At 44.5% G+C, this 17,564-nt stretch overlaps 1 protein-coding gene across 10 annotated transcripts in view; it reads right to left on the bottom strand.

Annotated features, from left to right (window-relative positions):
• The window catches only part of LOC147112521 (pumilio homolog 2), a 126,391-nt gene extending 111,585 nt beyond the window's left edge, over nucleotides 1–14,806 (bottom strand). For 9 of the 10 annotated variants that reach the window (XM_085996838.1, XM_085996842.1, XM_085996843.1 and 6 more), the window contains exons 1-2: nucleotides 14,693–14,781; nucleotides 14,071–14,411 (exon numbers count right to left, since the gene is read on the bottom strand). In XM_085996838.1, coding sequence (XP_085852964.1) covers nucleotides 14,071–14,400 — 330 coding nt within the window. In that variant the 5' untranslated portion in view covers nucleotides 14,401–14,411; nucleotides 14,693–14,781. Of the gene's footprint in view, nucleotides 1–14,070; nucleotides 14,412–14,692 lie in introns of all 10 variants that reach the window. The other variant, XM_085996848.1, reaches the window with a different exon arrangement.
• Between the last annotated feature and the right edge of the window lie 2,758 nt (nucleotides 14,807–17,564).

The raw sequence follows: 17,564 nt of genomic DNA, 5'->3' as shown, positions 1-17,564 counted from the left end.
GGCCTCTCCAACTCAAAATGTGCAGGGCCCACGTATCCCAGAGGTGCATGCGGTTCGCAAGTGTCCCTGGGATCACATGGTCCATGGTGCGCCAATAGGAGAAGGGAATCTCCCTTCATACACTTGACAGATAGACCTGTCAAATATCACAGAATCTACAGTGCAGATAGAGGCCATTAAATATGAATGGAGATCACCCCAAAAACACTGTAAAACATTAAAAAAATCACATTTTTAAAATGAGTTGAAATTACAACAAATTAAATATTTTAAAGTATTTTATGGGGCTAAAAATAAACATACAAGTATTTTTAAATGATAAATGAGAGGAAAAATTGTTTTTTATTTTGTTTTTACTTTTTTCAACTCTTATGCTGGTAAAAGCAGGCCTTACATCTGCTTTTACCAGGCGTAAGATTTCTAAGGGTTTTCTGCGGGCGGAGGTTCTCCAGAAAGCAGAACTCTCCCCCCGCAGGGGTCCTTCTCTAGGGCAGGCGTCCGATCTGTCAAGAGCATTCTTGACAGATTGGAAATGCCGGTTTTCAGTGCATGCGCTTGGCATGCCTGAAACCGGCATTCTGATGTCCCTAAGGGTGTGTACACAGCACGTACACACCCGTAGGCATCGGAATATACGGCCCATGGTTTCCTTATAGCTCTCAAGTCTTAACCAACAGCTAGCAGCTCTCATCTGTGGGCTCAACCTGTAGTTCTGCTTCACCTATTGATATTCTTGGTGTATCTTTTCTATAGCTGCCTCCAAGAAACTTGGTTTTCTACTTCGTGTCTAATATCACTTCTCTCTTCTCAACAATTCTTAGCTCTCTATACGATTTATTTGCATTTATTATAATGCTAATAGTGTGGCACAAAGTGACAATAGAAAGTCAAGTAGCTGAGACAGGAAATACATACAGTCTTAGTACAATTCACCTATCTGGGAAGGTTTCTTAACATTTCTTGCACTATTTTATAGGATACAAAGTAGTAATCTGATCTGTAATCCATCTCACACCAAGTTCCCAAAGTCATTGTCTCTATTTGATAAATACCATCAGTGCTCTTCCAAGCTTTCCTCACTTTTTCCACAGCCACCCTTCTTCCTACATCCAAACTGTGTTGGAATGAAGAACCATTACGTTCTTGTTCTCAATCCTTATTCTAGAATATCAAAACTGTCCAATGCCACCCTCAATCTTTAGGCTTTTAAAACCCAAGTTTGGCATTTGTTATAACTTCCATATATATCCCAACTCCTCTTTCAACCGTGGCGATATCCTGCACTATGGGACTTGGCTCATCACCTTGGGCTTCCTATACAAAGCCAAAATTGCTTTCCAGTAAAACACTATACAATTTCAAAACTATTTTGTGCACAGAGGAACCCCTGCGCAGAGGTTTGCGAATACAAAATTATATCTGTATCAAGACTGTATATACTTCCTGTCTCAGCTACTTGACTTTCTGTTGTCACTTTGTGCCACACTATTAGCATTATAATAAATGCAAATAATCCACATTTATAATTGAAATCGCATATGTGAACCCGTCACTCTGATTACGCAATCTGACCACTAGGGTCCCTTGGGGAGAAGTGATGGAGGATTAAGGGTGAAGTGAGAAACACCAAAAAAAGGGGAGAGAGGAAGGTAAAGGGTTTGCGCAGGCATTTCTAAAGGAAAGAGTCAGGGACCCAATGGCACGGAGGTGTGATAGGAAGGGAAATTGGTGATAAGATGATGAAAGGGTAGGGAAGGGTAGTAGTGAGATGATGAAAGGGTAGGGAAGGGTAGTAGTGAGATGATGAAAGGGTAGGGAAGGGTAGTAGTGAGATGATGAAAGGGTAGTAGTGAGATGATGAAAGGGTAGGGAAGGGTAGTAGTGAGATGGTGAAAGGGTAGGGAAGGGTAGTAGTGAGATGATGAAAGGGTAGGGAAGGGTAGTAGTGAGATGATGAAAGGGTAGGGAAGGGTAGTAGTGAGATGATGAAAGGGTAAGGAAGGGTAGTAGTGAGATGATGAAAGGGTAGGGAAGGGTAGTAGTGAGATGATGAAAGGGTAGGGAAGGGTAGTAGTGAGATGATGAAAGGTAGGGAAGGGTAGTAGTAAGATGATGAAAGGGTAGGGAAGGGTAGTAGTGAGATGATGAAAGGTAGGGAAGGGTAGTAGTGAGATGATGAAAGGGTAGGGAAGGGTAGTAGTAAGATGATGAAAGGGTAGGGAAGATGTTGGAAGCAGGGGGGTGGGAGAAATAGAATGGGAGCCTCTTCCTCTCTCCCTCCCGCCCTGTATTTGTTTTCTTCAGAGACTGTGTGCTTTCAAAATTCAACTATTTTTAATTTTAGAAAAGCAAATTAGAATGAGGAAAACCTGCTCTCTATTTTGTCTTTGAGAGGCTTCATCTAGAATGCTTTGTCCAATTAGGTGCGTGATATAGAGGCCTCAAAGTTTCAAGAGAGAGCAAACAGACTGATATGTAGTGTAAAGGTTCTGTTCACAACCTTGGTGTCGTATTTGACCCCGAGATGAGCTTCCAACCACATATCTGCAGCATCACCAAGACTGCTTACTTCCACCTCCGTTACATCACCCGTCTCTGCCCCTGCCTCAACCCATCTGCTGCTGAAACCTTCATCCATGCCTTTATTACCTCTAGACTTGACTATTCCAACGCTCTCCTGGGCGACCTCCCATCTTTAACCCTCCATAAACTTGAACTCTTCCAAAACTCTGCTGCCCGTATTCTAACTCGCACCTCGTCCTAGTCAGCCATCACCCCTGTGCTCGCTGACCTACACTGGCTCCCGGTCTGTAAATGCCTCAATTTTAAAGTTCTTATCCTTGTTTTCAAATCCTTCCATGACTTCGCCCCTCCCTCTCTCTCTCTAATGTCCTCCAGCCCTATAACCCTCCGAGATCTGTGTGCCTCCAATTTTAACCGCTCCACCATTGGCGGTTGTGCTGTCAGCAGCCTAGGCCCTAAACTCTGGAATTCTGTCCCTAAACCTCTCTGCCTCTCTCTCCTCCTTTAAGACACTCCTTAAAAGTAAATGTTGGCCCCTTAGAGGCTGAGACAGGAGAAATTATTATGGGGAATAAGGAAATGGCAGAAACGTTAAACAAATATTTTGTATGTCTTCACAGTAGAAGACACAAAAAGCATACCAAAAATGGTGGGGAACCAAGGGTCTAAAGAGGGTGAGGAACTTAACGTAATTAATATAAGTAGAGAAAAAGTAACTAACGGGACTAAAAGCCGACAAATCCCCTGGACCAGACGGGTTCTAAAAAAGGTGGCTGAAGAGATAGTGGATGGTTTTGATCTTCCAAAATTCCCTAGATTCTAGAACGGTCCCAGCGGATTGAAGGTCGCAAATGTAACACCGCTATTCAAGAAAGGAGGGAGAGAAAAAACAGGGAACTACAGGCCAGTTAGCCTGACATCAGTCGTCAGGAAAATGCTGGAACCCATTGTTAAGGAAGTGGTACAGGAAACTCTTCGGTATCCGGCACCGGCGTGTTGCCGGTTCATCAAAAATTCCGGATTACGGAGAGGGATATCTACCGAGGCTACTTTTAACAAAGAAAAAAAAAATCAAGAAATGTGCAGTATACAGTAATTGGGTACTCACCTACAGAATGTTGCGTTAAATGGATGGTGGAAGATGCTTGATTAGCGAGAGGGTTTGAGTACAGGAACAAGGATGTCTTGCTGCAGTTGTACAGGGCCTTGGTGAGACCACGTCTTGAGTATTGTGTGCAGTTTTGGTCGCCTTATCTGAGGAAGGATGATCTTGCCATGGAAGGAGTGCAGCGAAGATTCACCAGGCTGATACCTGGGATGGCAGGAATGACGTATGAGGAGAGATTGGGTCAATCGGGCTTGTACTCGCTGGAGTTTAGATGAGAGGGGATCTCATCGAAACTTATAAAATTGTAACCGGACTAGACAGACTAGATGCTGGAAGGATGTTCCCGATGGTCAGGGATTCCAGAACCAGGGGTCACAGTCTAAGGATAAGGGGTAAGTCATTTAGGACAGAGATGAGGAATTTCTTCACCCAGAGAGTAGTGAACCTGTGGATTTCTCTGCCAAAGAAGGCAGTAGAGGCCAATTCATTAAATATATTCAAGAAGGAGTTGGATATATTTCTTAAGGCTAAAGGGATCAAGGGATATGGAGAGAAGGCAGGGACAGGGTACTGAATTTGGATGATCAGCCATGATCTCATTGAATGGCGAAGCAGGCTCGAGGGGCCGTATGGCCTACTCCTGCTCCTATCTTCTATGTTTCTATGCAAGTACAGTACTGCCAGTTGAGGGTAATGCAATGACTACCAGCAGCATGGGACACACAGTACCCCTGTAAAATGGCAGATCAGAAGAGACTACCGGCAGCGCGGGAGAGTCAGACAGGGGTATTGAGGTGTTCCGACTTCTGACAGCGCCAAGAAGCCGAGTAGTGGCAGTTTGGAGAACAACCCCCACTGACTAACTCGGCCACCGCGGGAGACTCGGACTTGGCAACATTGCCGGTTATTGAGGTGCTGTTTTCGGAGTGAGAATTTTGCCGGTTAATAGAGAATTCCGGATATTTAGGTGCTGTTTAAACGAGTTTCCAGTATTAAGTCACTTAGTAAATCATAACATGATTCGGCAGAGTCAACATGACTTTATGAAAGGGAAATTGTGTTTGACAAATTTATTAGAATTTTTTGTGGATGTATCTAGCAGGGTATATAAAGGGGAACCAGTGGATGTAGTATATTTGGATTTCTAAAAGGCATTCGATAAGGTGCCACATAAAAAGGTTATTACACAAGATTAGAGCTCATGGGCTTGGGGGTAATATAGTAGCGTGGATAGCGGATTGGTTAATGGACAGAAAACAAGAGTAGGGATAAACGGATCTTTTTCAGGTTGGCAGGCTGTAACTAGTGGGGTGCCGCAAGGATCAGTGTTGGGGCCTCAGCTATTTACAATCTATATTAATGGCCTAGATGAAGGGACCGAGTGTAATGTATTCAAGTTTGCTGATGATACAAAGCTAGGTGGGACAGTAAGCTGTGAGGAGAACACAAAGAGTCTGCAAAGGGATATAGATAGACTAAGTGAGTGGGCAGTAAGGTGGCAGATGGAGTATAATGTAGGGAAATGTGAGGTTATTCACTTTGGTAGGAAGAATAGAAAAACAGAATATTTTTTTAAATGGTGAGAAACTTTCAAATGTTGGTGTTCAGAGAGATTTGGGTGTCCTCGTGCAAGAAACACAGAAAGCTAGCACATAGGTACAGCAAGCAATAAGGAAGGAAATTGCAATGTTGGCCTTTATTGCAAGGGGGTTGGAGTATAAGAGTAAGGAAGTCTTGCTACAATTGTACAGGGCCTTGGTGAGACCACACCTGAAGTACTGTGCACAGTTTTGGTCTCCTTATCTAAGGAAGGATATATTTGTCTTGGAGGCGGTGCAACGAAGGTTCACTAGATTGATTCCTGGGATGAGAGGGCTGTCCCACGAGGAGAGATTGTGTAGAATGGGCTTATACTCTCTGGAGTTTAGAAGAATGAGAGGTGATCTCATTGAAGCATACAAGATTCTGAAGGGGATTGACAGGGTAGATGCTGAGAGGTTGTTTCCCCTGGCTGGAGTGTCTAGAACTAGGGGGCATAGTCTCAGGATAAGGGGGAGGCCACCTAAGACTGAGATGAGGAGGAATTTCTTCACTCAGAGGGTTGTGAATCTTTGGAATTCTCTGCCCCAGAGGGTTGTGAATGCTGAGTCTTTGAGTATATTCAAGGCTGAGATAGATTGATTTTTGGACTCTAGGGGAATCAAGCGATAGAGATTAGGCGACAGAGATTAGGCGGGAAAGTGGAGTTGAGGTCGACGATCAGCCATGATCTTATTGAATGGCGGAGCAGGCTCGAGGGGCCATATGGCCTATTCCTGCTCTTATTTCTTAGGTTCTTACATTCTTAAAACCTAATATCTCCTTATGTGGCTCGTGTCAAATTTTGTTTGATAACACTCCTGTGAAGTGACTTGGGATGTTTTACTATGTTAAAGGTGCTATATAAATGCAAGTTATCGTTGTTGCTCCTCCACAAGCTTTGCTACACCGGTACCTCGCCGAGAGACTCTGCTTTGTGCCAACTCTGATCGTCACAGAATCTCTGAAAGATTTCCCTCTGGTTGTTTTATTCTCATCTCGTTACATCCTCAAATTAATTCTATTTTCCGATGTTATTGGTATCCAATGCCTACCCAAGTAGGTAACCCGCAATGATACTCACGGCCCAATATTGAGCCACAAAATTGGAGGGGCTCATTCAGCCTGGCCCAAAGTCATTTTCTGCTCTAGAAAACAGCCATTTAATTAATGGTAAAAATAAAGTTTCTTTTAAGGTTTGCAAGTAATTTGGAGTTAAATATTTTTACCTGCCCTGTTGAGTATCTCTAGTACTCAAGTGCCACCACTGAGTACCAATACTCCCCCCAAGCTGCAATCATGTTTAGCACCTGGCCGTTCTCACTCCCACTGAGCAGCAACAGAGCGCCTAGTCTCCTTCCCCCACTGAGGCACATGTCCCTCACCATCCATTCCCAACAGAGCTGCATCTCCAGCAACTGCCCTCCTCCACTGGGGGGGGGGGGGGCGGAGAAAGAGAGATGGGAGAGGGTGTGCAAGCGAAAGGGCGGGGGAGGAAAGAGGGAAAACAGAAAACAGATGAGGGGGGTGGGAAAGAGAGGGTTAATGCCCATGTCCACAATTTTACATAAAAGATGTAACCCATGTTACCACTGAGCCAAGGCACTGATAGTTACAGTAACGAGAAGTTGTTTAACTGCGATTTAACACAAGTTTCTTAAAGTCATCTTGGAGTCAGAAGGTTGTGGGTTCAAGTCCCACTCCAGAGACTTGAGCAGAAAAATCTAAGCTGACACTCCAGTGCAGTGCTGAGGGAATGCTGCACTGTTGGAGGTGCCGTCTTTCGGAGGAGACGTTAAACCCGCTCTCTCAGGTGGACGTAAACGATCCCATGACACTATTTTGACACAGGCCAATATTTATCCCTCAAACAACATCACTTAAAAAGATTATCTGGTCATTATTACATTGTTGTTTGTGGGAGCTTGCTGTGTGCAAATTGGCTGCTGTGTTTCCTACATTACAACAGTGACTGCACCTCAAAAGCACTCATTGGTTGTAAAGCACTTTGCAACGTCAAGAGGTCCTGAAAGGTACTACATAAATGCAAGTCTTTCTTTTTTTCTTTTATGATGAAAGGGTTGAAACAATGCATATGAAATTGCCTTGTAATAGTCAAGAGAAGGCAATTACAGAATAAAAACATCATAGATTGGCATTTGAGAGCATAAGTTAACGGTCTTCATTCTGGTGCATAAGATACTGTGTGGCAATACTGGAACAAAGTTTGGGAATTCTCAATTATACCCAATTTCAATTATCTATGGGGAAGGATTTAAAAATATATATTTTCAGGATTTGGGTGGAATTGGTCAGGCTGAATTTATTGCCCCTCTCTAATTGCCTTGAGGTGACACTCTTCCTTGAATCGCTACAGTTCTTGCAGTGATGGTGCTCCCACAATGGTGTTAGGTAGGGAATTCCAGAATATTGACCCAGTTTCCTCCATTCTGTTGCATAATTGAGGTTTCACTATAATATTTCATAACAAACTTAAGTAATTACAAACAGTTATTAATCATTCAGTGCAGACTTCCTACATCAATACATAACATGTCAATATTCACAATCACTTCTGTGAAAAACTCAAAAGAATGCTCTGCAAAGTTCACATCCCACTCTAAAGTGATGCAAAAGCTATTACCTCAGAAACCAAATGATAGTTTTAAACACTCAGTTTTTACTTAAACTGCTTTTACATTGCATAAAGATGTGCACTAGTGCTGCTGGTTCCCAATGTGTAGATCTCTCAGCCAGTTGCAAGCCAAATGTAAAACTGCTGGGACCAACGTTCCCGCTAAGCTGTGCGGCCATGCCGGTCACACACAGCCCAATGTGAAATTTCCTGCCTGCGCAAAACTTTGAAATGGGCCACGAAGCCCAAAAAAACAAAATTTGGGGGAACATTGGCTGGGGCCCACTAAAACCAACCGCACATAATCAATAACTTCTGGGTCTCGCATAATGCAAGAGCAGTTCAGGAATGAAATTCAAGTGCTTTAGAAATATTGAGGTGACCAGTTTTAGCAAGTCCCAGCTGTTTAACATTGAGATGGCAGCCAGTTATGCGAGATCTCCACTTTAGGAAGTGGTGGAACAATCATAAATCTCACCCAATATAAAAGCAACTGACATCAAAATTACTGCCTTGTAAATTATATATAATTTTTTTTTAATTACTGGTTTGATACAGAAACTTGTAGATTACAGTATTTAATTTTTTTCATGGGATAAAGTTTTTGTTAATTTGATGGCTATCAAGTGGTCTATTTTATGTACACCAATATTCAATGAAAGGTCCTCTGTAATTCACATTGCACCGATTTTACTGTAATCACCAAGATTTTAAGAAAGGATAGAGAAAGAAAAAAGTGAATGCATATTGTAGCTTTTATTCCCCACTCAGAATTTAGTGAAACATACTGTTGGACACAATTTTTGACAGAATATAAACAACAAATTGCATTTATATAGTGCCTTTAACGTAGTAAAACATCCCACGGCACTTCACAGGTGAGTAATCCGACAAAAATTGACATCAAGGCAAAGAAGGAGATAAAGACAGGTGACTAAAAGCTTGTTCAAAGAGGTTTTAAGGAGGGCCTTAAAGGAGGAGAGTTGAAGTGGTTTAGGGAGGGGATTCCAAAATTTAGGGCCTAGAGAGCTGAAGGCACGGCTGCCAAAGGTGGGGCAAAAAAAGTGGGCGATGCACAAGAGGCCAGAATTGGAGGGTTCTTGGAGGGTTGTAGGGCTGGTGGATGTTACAGGCCATAGAGGATTTGAACACAAGGATGAGAATTTTAAAATTGAGGCGTTGGTGGTCCAGGAACCAATGTAGGTCAACGAGAACAACACATCAATAGTTCTAGATTTTGCCCTTCCAAACTCTGGTTTCATCTGGAGATCATTTCGCGCTCAGTCACACGAGGATGAAATTCCGGTGGCGGTAAAAGCAATTTGAACTGATAAATTATCATATAATGAGTATATTGTTCACAACCTTGGTGTCATATTTGACCCTGAAATGTGCTTCGGACCACATATCCGTGCCCTAACTAAGACCGCCTATTTCCACCTCCAGAATATCACCCGACTCCGCCCCTGCCTCAACTCATCCGCTGCTAAAACCCTCATCCATGCCTTTGTTACCTCTAGACTTGACTATTCCAATGCATTCCTGGCCGGCCTCCCACGTGCTACCCTACGTAAACTTGAGGTCATCCAAAACTCGTCTGTCCGTGTCCTAACTCGCACCAAGCCCCATTCGCCCATCTCCCCTGTGCTCCCTGACCTACATTGGCTCCTGGTTAAGCAATGCCTTGATTTTCAAATTTTCATCTTGTTTTCAAATCCCTCCATGACCTCGCACCTCCCTATCTCTAATCTCCACCAGCCCCACAAATATCTGCACTCTTCTAATTCTGACCTCTTGAGCAACCCCAATTTCAATCACTGCCGTGCCTTCAGCTGTCAAGGCCCTAAGCTCTGGAATTCCCTCCCTAAACCTCTCTGCCTCTCTATCCTCCTTAAAACCTACCTCATTAACCAAACTTTTGGTCATCTGTCCTAATTTCTCCTATCCCCTTACATGACTAAGTGTCAAATTTTGTTTTAGGAAGCTCCTGTGCAGCGCCTTGGGACGTTTCACTACATTAAAGGCACTATATAAATACAAGTTGTTGTTGCAGTAAATGTGATGTTTCTTTCCCCTAACACTGGTTTATGACGAACAAGGATTAGAAATAAGATTATACATCAACTTAAACCAAGATACATGACACAAATGCTTAACCAAGTGAGATAGCCAGTTCATACCCACTCTTGCCAGCCTTAGTATGTACTTTAGACTGTAGTATCAATTTGCTGATAGGGCACACTGCTTGCATGGCTGCAGACAAATCAAGTCATTTATATTTAAAAAATTGAATATTTTTTAACTCTCAGCTGGTTTAAGCCAATAACAAAGGACATACATTTTTACTGCAAAATAAACACAGCTGTGTATTGATACACCATAGTCTTTTATAATGGTATTTTGGATACCTAGTTTTTCTTCCTCTCAAAGTTGAAGTGTTTTTCTTGTTGTTGCAAGCTACCTTTATACCTTGTTTAGGTCTAATTCTGAGAGACCAGCATCTGTAAGCTGGCTCCCAGCATTGACATTACTGAATGTCCAGGCCAACATTGAACTCTCAACCAACATCAGCAAAACAGATTACCTGGTCACTTCTCTCATTCCTGTATGTCAGACTTTGCTTTACAAATTGGCTGCTGTGTTTATTTACAACAGGGACTGCAGCCATTAAAATATTTTGAAGTGCAAAGAACTTTGGGATGTTCGGAGGACATGAGTGGTGCTATATGAATTCAAGGTATTTTTTTCTAAATACAACTTCCTTATCCTGGTGATAGAACCGCTGACCCGTGCAAAACTGGGTCTGTGATTCTGGGCTGGGTAAATGAACCCAGACTTAAAAGCAAGCACATCAGAGCCACCTCCTGGAAACCAGCTTCCCACAATCCAACCTGAACAAGCACCTTTAAAATCAGCAATATAAGTTCATACAGTTGAGAAAGAATCAATAAGGCTGTCTCAAGAACTCTGACCCTCATTAGGCCTGCTCTTCTTATGCAATCTATGCCCATCGGAAGACATGGCAAAAATGAATCTGCTAGCTGTCAGCCGTCGCAAATCCCACATTTACTATCGAGCTGCAGCTGGCTGCACAAGATCCATGCTGGGAGTCGGCGCCACGAGCATGGTTCTCAGCACAATATAGAAACAGCTCTATTCAGTAGTTTGAGACACAACATCTTTTTTTTATTTTATGTTTCATTATACCACTCAACTTTGTCACAACATCTCAAGCTTCAACTTCAAACTTAACACTGTACTAACAGCAGGAAATAATGTACAGTGGTACTGGCAATACCCAGACTCATATATACTGAAATATTTGGGAGGTTAGGAATGGAAAGCAGATTTTTCTCAAACCAGTTTCCAAGCTGACACTAAATAACAAAAAATTAAATGACAGTCAGCTCCAAAGTATAAATATGAACTTTACAATCTGGTTTTACATTCTTCACTACAACTAATAGAAACAGTAAGCATACAGTGGTTTCCTCAACACAATAATATTTTCCCTTGGTTCCCAAGAAAATAGTACTTTATCAAGGGGGCAGTAGATTTACACAAACTAGAGAGAAATTTGGTACACGATGCAAACCCCTCCTGTGCAAATAGAAGCTAAATTACACGTATTTTATAAGTTAAATGAACATTTTTATTATTTTTACATTGATAACAGTATCAATTTGTAATGGCTTTAGACTCAATTATACTGAACATCTCAAAACAGTCCATACTTGAAATAGAGAGGATAAATATGAAGGCCTCAAAAAAAGAAAGGGGGGCTGCAGATATCAATTAGGTTCTGCCCATTCATAATCAACAGACAGAAAATCTAGCCCAACACATCAGTGTAATCAGAACATGGTTCACATCAGTGTACTCCAAATACAGAAACAAAGTTGCTTTACACAGAGCAACTTAAAGCTATGTTCCAAGATCGTCTTTCCTTTCATCAAATAAAAATCAACAGTACCTAAATTTATGAAAACCCTATAAAACAAATCTCTTGAATATAGCTGGTTTAAAATATTTCAATGTTTGTAAACAAAAACTTTTGTTGTCTGCTTACATTGGAAAACTAGCTGCCAGACTACTGTACATCTGGGGTGTCCAAACTGGTCTTCTTGAACCATTTTGGTGCATATGTTTAAGCCACATTTACACTGATGTTTTAGTTTGGATTCTGGGAGAGCAGTGTATTGTAAACCAGCTCCCATATTTACACCGCTAGATTCCGTTCTCTTATCCCAGCAAAATATTTGTTGACCAAAAAAAAAACTAGGTCTATGTTGTAATAAAATAGCCAAATTTAATATAAATACCAGGAGCAGGCTCACAGATAAGTTTCTGAGAATTCCATAAGAACAGTGCCAGCAAAGAATTGCAAGACAAAAAACAAATACAAGGAATATAAAGTACTCCTCCCTCCCCAAATGACAAGCAGTGAATTTGCGACTCTGTTTTAGAAGACTGAAGGAGGGAGTTACGAGAGCTTCACAGCCAACACATGGCCCACCAGCCGCCAGTTAGGCACCTCTACTGTACATTAATCTGCACGTGCAAGACAAAAGCATTTTTGTTTAAAAATACTAAATCAACTTCAATATATCTGAATTTATTTCTCCAACTTCACAGAGACCCCAATTTTACAACAGCAATGATCATAAAAACTGGACAAATACAATCATAAAAGATAACCCTGCACTCACTTGTTTCAACACTTAACATTTAGTATAAAAGTCAACTCCACCGATAATCAATTATTTCCTCATCAAGTGAAAACTTAAAGCTTCACTATATACAAAAAATATTGGCACATTGCAATGTTACAAGCCTTGGCGAGTCCACACCTTGGGTATTGTGTGCAGTTTTGGTCGCCTTATCTGAGGAAGGATGTTCTTGCCATGGAGGGAGTGCAGCGAAGATTCACCAGGCTGATACCTGGGATGGCAGGAATGACGTATGAGGAGAGATTGGGTCGATTGGGCTTATACTCACTGGAGTTTAGAAGACTGAGAGGGGATCTCATTGAAACTTATAAAATTCTAACAGGACTAGACAGACTAGATGCAGGAAGGATGTTCCCGATGGCAGGGGAGTCCAGAACCAGGGGTCACAGTCTAAGGATAAGGGGTAAGCCATTTAGGACTGAGATGAGGAGGAATTTCTTCACCCAGAGAGTGGTAAACCTGTGGAATTCTCTGCCACACAAGGCAATTGAGGCCAATTCATTAAATATATTCAAGAAGGAGTTAGATATATTTCTTAAGGATCAAGGGATATGGTGAGAAAGCAGGGACAGGGTACTGAATTTGGATGATCAGCCATGATCTCATTAAATGGCGGAACAGGCTCGAGGGGCCAAATGGCCGACTCCTGCTCCTATCTTCTGTTTCTATGTTGCCTGCACTTGTATCAGAATTTTTTAAATGTTGGCAAATTTTCATAATCTCAGTAAGCCTTTCTTTCTAAATTTGACCTAAAAATATATCTGCTCTAAAAAAAAATCTAAGTTTAATTTCCAAATATTTCAAAAACTGGTAGTTTAGCAATAGGGTAAGAAGGCCATACTGAAAAAGAACTACAGAGGTTAAAGATTTTAATAGATTATATGGGAAGATGTTGTGTAATCAACAAATATAGATATATAAGTACGACATGTAAACTCAAACATATGCTTACCACAAAAGCATAATAGAGTCAGGCAGACAGAAAATGGAGCCCTCATTGGAGAAATGCATTTCGTGAATAAGATACTGATTTAAATACACCATTTTGCTCAGAATCAAAGCAGAAAGAAGTTATACTGTAGAGACACTACTAGTAAAAGGCAGTTTCGAGTTTTGTAATACAGTAGTGGGAAAATAAACAATATTTAAAGATTAGCGTGTCTACCAACAGGAAGAGATACTGAAAACTTGCGAAACAATGAATACATCTAGCCTACATACAATAGTTTACCCTTATGTTTAACAACCTTTGTCGAGAGGTAGACAGCACGGTGAACAATAAGGTAACAGTACCCGCTACCTACATAGAAACGGCAAGCCAACGCAAAAGTTATTTTTGTAGATCATCATATTCAAAACATAAAGTTAGCAACATGCGAAAGGAACAGAAATACTGCAGGTGACTACATTTAAAATTGTTGCAGCTGGTGCATGTCTTCGCCGTCCAGCAGAAACGAAGTGTTAATTCACGTCGACAATAACCTGGGAGAACCCACCTGATGCTCAACATGGGCACCGTCACCCGTAGGCCACCGGTGTTTGCTCGAGTAGCCGCCCAGCTGCTCCCCCGCCTGCCTCTGGAAGAAGTAGCCCACCGTGGCGTCGTCTTGCGAGCGGCCGCTGACAGGCGGCTGTACCGCGGGGTTGTTGGACGCGACGGCTGGGGCTACGCCGGGGCCCATCGCTCCGGCCGCCGCCGCGCTCAGCACCATAGCCCCACCGCCGCCATCCGGAGGAGCCGCCCCGCCGCTCGAGTGCATCATCCGCGCCGAGTCCTGCTGCCAGGCCACTTCGTTCATGCCCAGGAGGACGCATGGAATATTCATTCCACGGGAACCTGCGGCCGAAGAAAACATCGCATCAGCAAACCGGAGCTCACCACACAAACGGGGCGGCTACACCGAGCCCGGACTCGGCCCGACTGCCAAACCCTGCCCTCCGCGCGCGCACGCTGGGGCCTGCCCGGCCACAAAGGCAGGCAGCCGCCCGCCCCTCTTTGTGTTGTCTCTGGATGTGTTGTGTGTATTATTATTATATATATAGATATATATTACTGCCCGATCGGTGCTGCCGAGGCTGCGAGGAGTTGTTTGTGGCGGCTGCCGGGGCGATACTCACAGGCACTGCGTGTGGATGGCGATGGATTGAGCGGCTTTTGGGTCTTTTTTGGGGGGCTACCGAGAATCGCCACTGACTTTACAGCAACAACAACATGGCGCCCAGCACCGCCTCCTCCGCGCAAAGCATGCTGGCCCCGAACGCGCAGTGGGGCTCGCGACTCTGCGAGCGGCCAGAGAGGCTGAGGCAGACTCTGCCACCGGCAGCCCAAGTGCACTGCCAGAGGGATAGGCTGAGGCAGACTCTGAAACGGCAGCCCAAGTGCACTGCCAGAGGGATAGGCTGAGGCAGACTCTGAAACGGCAGCCCCAGTGCACTGCCAGAGGGAGAGGCTGAGGCAGACTCTGAAACGGCAGCCCCAGTGCACTGCCAGAGGGATAGGCTGAGGCAGACTCTGCCAGCGGCAGTCCCAGTGCACTGCCAGAAGGATAGACTGAGGCAGACTCTGCAAGCGGCAGCCCCAGTGCACTGCCAGAGGGATAGACTGAGGCAGACTCTGCAAGCGGCAGCCCCGCTGCACTGCCGGAGGGATAGGCTGAGGCAGACTCTGCCAGCGGCAGCCCCAGTGCACTGCCAGAGGGATAGGCTGAGGCAGACTCTGAAACGGCAGCCCCAGTGCACTGCCAGAGGGATAGGCTGAGGCAGACTCTGAAACGGCAGCCCCAGTGCACTGCCAGAGGGATAGGCTGAGGCAGACTCTGCCAGCGGCAGTCCCAGTGCACTGCCAGAAGGATAGACTGAGGCAGACTCTGCAAGCGGCAGCCCCAGTGCACTGCCAGAGGGATAGACTGAGGCAGACTCTGCAAGCGGCAGCCCCGCTGCACTGCCGGAGGGATAGGCTGAGGCAGACTCTGCCAGCGGCAGCCCCAGTGCACTGCCAGAGGGATAGGCTGAGGCAGACTCTGCAAGCGGCAGCCCCAGTGCACTGCCAGAGGCAGACTCTGCAAGCAGCAGTCCCGCTGCACTGCCAGAGGGATAGGCTGAGGCAGACTCTGCAAGCGGCAGTCGTGCTGCACTGCCAGAGGGATAGGCTGAGGCAGACTCTGCCAGCGGCAGCCCCAGTGCACTGCCAGAGGGATAGACTGAGGCAGACTGCAAGCGGCAGCCCTAATGCACTGCCAGAGGGATAGGCTGAGGCAGACTCTGCAAGCTGCAGCCCCGCTGCACTGCCAGAGAGACAGAGGCAGACTCTGCAAGCTGCAGCCCCGCTGCACTGCCAGAGAGACAGAGGCAGACTCTGCAAGCTGCAGCCCCGCTGCACTGCCAGAGAGACAGGGCCAGAGGCAGACTCTGAAAGCTGCAGCCCCGCTGCACTGCTAGAAGGAAAGGCTGAGGCAGACTGTGCAAGCTGCCAGAGGGAAATTCATAGTCATACGGCTCAAAAGGTGGCCATTTGTCCCATCGAGTCCGTGCCGGCTCTCTGTAGAGTAATCCAGTCAGTCCCATTCCCCTCTCTATCCCCATAGCCCGGTAAGTTTATTTCCCTCAAGTGCCTATCCAGTCTACCCTTGAAAACATTGGCCCAGAATTTGGTGTCGGGGGCTTCCCGCGGGTGCAAGCCCCCGACCTACACTTACATAGCGCGCCGACAGTTGAAGCCTGGCCCTGCGTGGATTTCCTGTCAGTGGCCCAGTTCAGCTCCCGGCGCGCGGTGCTTGCATGATCCAGCAGCATAGTTAGTTCGATGAGCCGGCTGGGATCACGTGAGCACTGGGCAACCAATCGGAGGTTGCAAAAGTTCATTCATGAGTTTGATAGTAAGAACTGTCAAACTCATGAAAACTCCGGGTGCCCAAAACAGTACCTAAACTTCAAATAAAAGTTTTTAAAAATCCCACTAATTAAATGAACTATTAATAACTGTAAAAAACTAAACAATTATTCAAATTTTTGAAAAAAATAATTTTTTAACAAATCGGCTCTAAAAATACACTTACCTTACTGTAAAGTCTTTAAAAATAATAAACCTGTGGAAAAATAATTCCAACTTTGATAGACCACTTACCTTTTAAAACTAAGTACTTGCGTCTGCTTTTTTCTCGCGTAAAAACTGGAGGCCTTATCGCACGGGCAACCCTGTTTATAAAAAAAAATGGAATTTCAGCGTGCACGCGTTCCACCTCTGAACCCCTTGGTTCAGAGGAAAGGAAATGCCGGTTTTCCGCGCATGCGTTGTGCATGCTGAAAAACATCACTTCCATCGGGCCCACACGTGAGTACACGGTGCTTACTCACGCGTTGGGAACCGAATTACTGGGCTTTTAAGTGTCTCCCTTCCACCACTTCCATCGGCAGCAAATTCCAGGTCCTCGCCACTCGCTGCGTAAAAACGCTTTTACATAGAAACATAGAAAATAGGAGCAGGAGTAGGCCATTCGGCCCCTCGAGCCTGCTCCGCCATTCAATGAGATCACGGCTGATCATCCAAATTCAGTACCCTGTCCCTGCCTTCTCCCCATATCCCTTGATCCCTTTTGCCTTAAGAAATATATCTAACCCCTTCTTGAATATATTTAATAAATTGGCCTCCACTGCCTTCTGTGGTAGAGAATTCCACAGGTTCACCATTCTCTGGGTGAAGTAATTCCTCCTCATCTCTGTCCTAAATGGCTTACCCCTTATCTTTAGACTGTGACCCCTGGTTCTGGACTCCCCGGCCATCGGGAACATCCTTCCTGCATCTAGTCTGTCTAGTCCTGTTAGAATTTTATACGTTTCAATGAGATCCCCTCTCATTCTACTAAACTCCAGCGAGTATAAGCCCAATCGACCCAATCTCTCCTCATACGTCATTCCTGCCATCCCAGGTATCAGCCTGGTGAATCTTCGCTGCACTCCCTCCATGGCAAGAACATCCTTCCTCAGACAAAGC

This window comes from Somniosus microcephalus, chromosome 9, assembly GCF_052327205.1.
Source record: "Somniosus microcephalus isolate GS21.2 chromosome 9, FLI_Smic_1.0, whole genome shotgun sequence".
Taxonomy (NCBI): Eukaryota; Metazoa; Chordata; class Chondrichthyes; order Squaliformes; family Somniosidae; genus Somniosus; species Somniosus microcephalus.
The sequence above is the reverse complement of the archived record's forward strand: the minus strand, read 5'-3'. Positions and strand labels throughout refer to the sequence as shown.